The sequence below is a fragment of the Atta colombica genome, unplaced genomic scaffold (assembly GCF_001594045.1).
Source record: "Atta colombica isolate Treedump-2 unplaced genomic scaffold, Acol1.0 scaffold155, whole genome shotgun sequence".
Classification (NCBI taxonomy): Eukaryota; Metazoa; Arthropoda; class Insecta; order Hymenoptera; family Formicidae; genus Atta; species Atta colombica.
Window position 1 is genome coordinate 1,610,166 of NW_017259245.1, and position 5,194 is coordinate 1,615,359.

At 34.0% G+C, this 5,194-nt stretch overlaps 1 protein-coding gene across 3 annotated transcripts in view; it reads right to left on the reverse strand.

Annotated features, from left to right (window-relative positions):
- Positions 1 to 151: 151 nt before the first annotated feature.
- The window catches only part of LOC108685603 (serine/threonine-protein kinase D3), a 5,544-nt gene continuing 501 nt past the window's right edge, over positions 152 to 5,194 (reverse strand). The window contains exons 1-13 of one of the 3 annotated variants that reach the window (XM_018190472.1): positions 5,021 to 5,097; positions 4,056 to 4,340; positions 3,834 to 3,965; positions 3,519 to 3,727; positions 3,097 to 3,376; positions 2,868 to 3,022; positions 2,706 to 2,767; positions 2,473 to 2,602; positions 2,195 to 2,327; positions 1,858 to 2,037; positions 893 to 1,645; positions 677 to 762; positions 152 to 593 (exon numbers count right to left, since the gene is read on the reverse strand). In XM_018190472.1, coding sequence (XP_018045961.1) covers positions 480 to 593; positions 677 to 762; positions 893 to 1,645; positions 1,858 to 2,037; positions 2,195 to 2,327; positions 2,473 to 2,602; positions 2,706 to 2,767; positions 2,868 to 3,022; positions 3,097 to 3,376; positions 3,519 to 3,727; positions 3,834 to 3,965; positions 4,056 to 4,320 — 2,499 coding nt within the window. In that variant the 5' untranslated portion in view covers positions 4,321 to 4,340; positions 5,021 to 5,097 and the 3' untranslated portion in view covers positions 152 to 479. Of the gene's footprint in view, positions 594 to 676; positions 763 to 892; positions 1,646 to 1,857; positions 2,038 to 2,194; positions 2,328 to 2,472; positions 2,603 to 2,705; positions 2,768 to 2,867; positions 3,023 to 3,096; positions 3,377 to 3,518; positions 3,728 to 3,833; positions 3,966 to 4,055; positions 4,341 to 4,422; positions 4,488 to 5,020; positions 5,098 to 5,194 lie in introns of those variants that run through there. The other 2 variants (XM_018190470.1, XM_018190471.1) reach the window with 2 other exon arrangements.

Sequence of the window (5,194 nt, forward strand, 5' to 3'; positions counted from 1 at the left end):
CCCGCGGCTTGTTTGCGGTCGAACTTCGACACGAACGAGTGACTAACGTTTAGCTTATCGATGGTAGCAACCAATAAACGATATTCACCGCGGTCTGAAGGACAGCATACCATACACATATATATATATATATATATATATATACCGCGAATCAAAATCCTTTTGTGCTAGGACCACTTTGTGGGAATGTTAATGTTATGGAAGTTTTCAGAATGTTTAATAATATTAGTAAATATTTTGGAATAGCAGTATCCCGAAATGCAAATTCAGAATGTCAATGCCAATTCTATTCTAAAATGGAGAATGACATATTCGGGATATCGCCCGAAAGACAAAAGTTGTACTAGTTTTCACGTACTTTTACTGAGTCAGGCACGAATAAACCGTCGTAGAGTGGCTCGAGCATATCGAGCCCAGCCTTTGTGCAGTGACAAGGAAGTCGGTAATGCCTCGATGTTCAAAACAGGCGAACAGTTCTGTCATGTCTCGTGATTACTGTACGCCATCCAACGTGCGTCATCACTTTCATGAGTCAAGTACCGATAGCCAACTTTCTGCTCCAATTTTCTCAAGTCACACCACGTTTGATAATCCTTAGAAAAAAGAATTTTTTTAATAATAATCATGCAATCAATAAAACAAAGATAATCAATTGAGGTATAAAAATAATGCTTACTTGTAACCACACGTGTTGCAAGCTTCTATCTACGGTATATCTCTTTCTCTGCTTAACTTGCAGAAGGTTATTGATTAAATCAATAGCTAAAAGACAAAGAAATAATATGAAAAGAATGTATAGATTTATATTATTGAGAAAAAAAAAATGTGATTTTTTACATTCTAATTATATCACAAAAGTAATTTGCAGAGAAATAATAGAAGTGTTAATCACCATCGCTTGAAATTTCCTTCCACGGGGTTGGCGGATACATAAAGGCAGCATTCTGAATTTGTTCATTAATGTCCTCTTCTTCATTAAAGGGGAAAGTGCCGCTTAATGACACGTATATAATTACGCCAACGCTCCACATATCTAAGGATCGATTATAACCTTTATTTCGCAAAACTTCCGGTGCTAGATACGCCGGCGTGCCGACGACACTTCTTCGAAAGCTTTTCTCGCCAATTATTCGCGCGAATCCAAAGTCGCATAATTTCACCTGGGTGAAGTCCGTGTCGCTGCTCAGTAATACGTTCTCCGGCTTAAGATCGCAGTGCACGATGTTCTTGCTGTGAAGATGTTTCAATGCAACTAGAATTTGCGTCACGAGGAATTTGGTTATTCGTTCGCTGAGTCGTCCTTTTTCGGAGCTCAAAATCATTTCCAACATATCGCCCTTCAACTTTTCCATCACTACGAATATTCGCTCTGTTGTTTCAAACATACGTTCCAAATTCACCACTCCACTATGCGACAGATTTTGCAAGATCGCTACTTCATTTTTCAATTGGGCTTCTTGCTTGGTGGGAAAACGTAATTTATCAATGACTTTTATGGCTACTGCGCGGCCGCTCTTGCGATGAACACCTCCGTAAACTATGCCGAATTGTCCGGATCCTAAAACTTCATCTGGGAAGATCTGATATAGTTGTGACATATCAGTAACATTTTCCTCAGGTTCAGTAATTTCAGGTTCTTCTTGATCTAGAACATACAAACATATTCATTTAAATAATTTGTTTCAACATACATAATGCTTTCTGTATTATTTATCTCTAAAAAACAAAAACGATATCTTAATACAAAGTACTGTATTAAATAATTTAAAAAATGTAAAATATAAACTAATAAAAGGCGTAACAAATGTCTCGTGTTATTATTTTGCAGTGTCACGATAGCAAACTAAATATACATACTAGTCGATACAGTTACAGGCATAAGTGCTTGTCTAATAGTAGTTTCCCACGATCTAGCTATGTGAGCTCCGATACCACTTTCGGGAGGAGAGACTTGGCTGCAATTATCTCCGTATGATGGATCCTCCCCGACATAGTAATCGGCATTGGCAGTTTTTAGCTCAAAGCAATGCATTATATCTACAATATAAAGTACGCAAAGTGTGTAAAAAAGTTTAACTCAGAAAAACTTGGATCTGACACATAAAATCTTAAAAAAGAGGAAAAAAAATGCATTTAAAACTGATAATAACTAATATTAGAAATAACTTCTAATTCGTTACAAACAAGAACGCACATGAACAAGGTGTTTTAGCAGTTTCAATTGCTGAAATTTCAGCTAATGGTATCTCCTTGTAATATTTAGAACCATTCTCGCTTTGGAATAATGTTATAGCTTTTGTGTCAAGCCGCCAATAATGTTTTTTTTTCTGAAAAGATTGAAATATGATAAATAATTTCATTTAAATCTATACATTTATATTCACAGTAATAACTTAAATAATTAATAACTTAAATAATAGCAGAAAATATTAAAATACTTATATAATTTTCAGTATTTCTATGAATACTCACGACTGGATCGCGATTTGTGAAATGTACCATCCAACCTTCTTTTAATACCTTAGACCCACGTTTCTTAGTATGTTTCACACTTTGTACTATTCGCATTAATGGAATGTTGTTACTTGGTGTAGAATTACAGCTTTTTTAATAAAAAAAAAGAAAGCATTATATTAGAAAAATGACAAATATAAATTTTAAATAAATGAAAATAAAATTGTTATAGAAATTTTATAGAAACTTACCTCGATCGTCGTGATTTTTGACTATCATCATAAGCAATGTCATCGTTATATCGTGCATGATCCTGTAATTATATAATTTCAATGTTGTAAAACTTTTTCTAAAAATTACATCTTCATTTTCCGCAATTCCAAAACCATTCATTGGAAAGAGAAATAACTTACTGGATAATAATTGGGTATCTTATTTTCATTATTTATGAACGATGTATCTTGTGTTGGAGGCGATGATTCTGTGTCACTGTCAGCATCAGCTTCCTCATTTCTAATATCACATTTGGTTTCTAGTTCACTGCCAACACCGCTATCTGTGTATTCGCCTAGGGAAGCATTTTTAATTTATTACATCTATATACAAACAAAAAACAAATTGTCTATACACAAAGTATTCTACCTATATTATCTCGTGGATTTTCTCCGGTACAGTCTTTTGGTATTTTATCCATACATTTTTTGTGCGTATTGTATTTACAATCTTTACACTGAAGGCCTTGTTTAAATATACCCTTTAGCAATTTTTTACAGTACCCACATACGGTTGGGCGTGTATATGTGTGTACTACAAATGTATGCGGAATTTTTATTCGCGTTGCGAGCTCTCGCTCCACCCAAACGGGCCGTCCTCCTAATATCGGCGAAGAGGACTGTTTTGGTGCCATTATACTTGGTATTGCCTACAAGACAGTATACATTTTATTCAGACACACAAAGAATTTCGCAAATAAAAAAGAATAAGAAAAATATATCAAGCCATATTTATTTGTTTCCAATGTGTATACATTAAATTAAAATCAAATTATATACTTTCGCTCATACCAATGTACTACTATTATTTTGGCTTGTGTTAAGTGTACTATTTGAACTGTGATTATCATCGGTATTGCTTGTCAGGCTGCTAGTGGAACCCTGACTTGGCGATCTTGGAACATTCAGCATGGCTGAACTACGTCGTCTTTGACTTGCATCTTGCGAACAGTTGTTCGGTACTTTAATGACACATCTTTTGTGATAGTTCATACCACAACCTAAAAAATTAATAAGCATTTTATTACTGTTAGATGACAAAAAGACTGGATAAAAAAATATACATATTTGATTTAGTAAAAATTATAAAATTTATCATAAATTTACCTTCGCATTTAAGACCTTGTCGAACAAGCCCAAATAGCATTTCACCACAAAAATCGCAAAATGTTGGTACCTTGTAGGAATGTACTGCTAAGGTATGAGGTCGAATAGGAATGTATTCGCTTGGCACTTGTGCTAAAATATCAAACAATTTTTTTTATAATTATATATATCTTGTATAAGAAATCAAAATTTGAACACTTGCAACAAACAAGTTTTTCTTACCAGTCAACACGATTTCTACTAGTGTCTCGTCAACTACTTCTGTAGTGTTTGTAACCAACTGCAAAACATTTGTGGAATTGTAATCGTGCTTGAATAAAATTAATCTCTCAAACAGATGATTCAATCCGTGCTCCGGACACTTGGTGTTTATAAAATCACAGGCGAGATCTTTCAGGGCCTTAAGAGTAAGCGTGCTGCTGTCAACCGTGACCGTGTCACGTATCAAACCAAACTGGAATAAAAATGTAACTTCTGCCCCCTCCATGATGCTTTGCGAATTTTTTCCTGTAATGTATACACGAACTCGTAAATACATAGATTAAAACTGTAACATCTAAAAATTAGTAATATATTTTAACTTTCTAACCACATAATATAGAAATTTGCAACATTTATTGCAAACAGTGTTATTACAATACTGTTGGAATATTGTTGACGTAATATTTTTGGAATGTTACAATGTTGCTGCAAATGTTGCTGCAACGAATAATATTATTGTATGAAAAGTTCTTGTTTTATTAAAATTAAATTAATTAATTAATTAAGATTTATTTCTCTTTTTTAGATACAGTAGAAAATTTATAATTTATAATATATATTTAAGAATTATAAGAGAAACAGTGAATAAAAGGATTTATATTTTTAGAGCACCAAGATAAAAAAAAGAGGCAAATGTATATCAGATATAAACAAATATCCGGAATAATGAAAAAATAAATTAATTACGAGAGGATTATAAAAATAACTAAACAAATATGTTCAGTGTATTATAGTTATTGTGTGTAAAAATAATTAAACCACTCAATATCCCCCCTTTCTTTCTCTGCCATAATGTCAAAGAGTCATTGGCGAAAGAGCCTCTTATTCACGATTTCCACGCTGGCTTTTTTTTCCATGCAAGTGAATCATTCATCGCTCCGAATGATATGCGTGAAGCGTCCTGAGAGACGCGATAATCTCCTTACGTCAAAGTATCTTCTATAATGTAGCTTATCCGGCGTACAAAGAGTTTTGTAATCGACCTATGCAACACGCCCGGTGAGTTCTGTGCGAATGCTCGCGAAGCGAGGAAAAAGCGGAGAGAGAGAGAGAGAGAGAGAGAGAGAGAGAGAGAGAGAGAGAGAGAGAGAGAGAGAGAG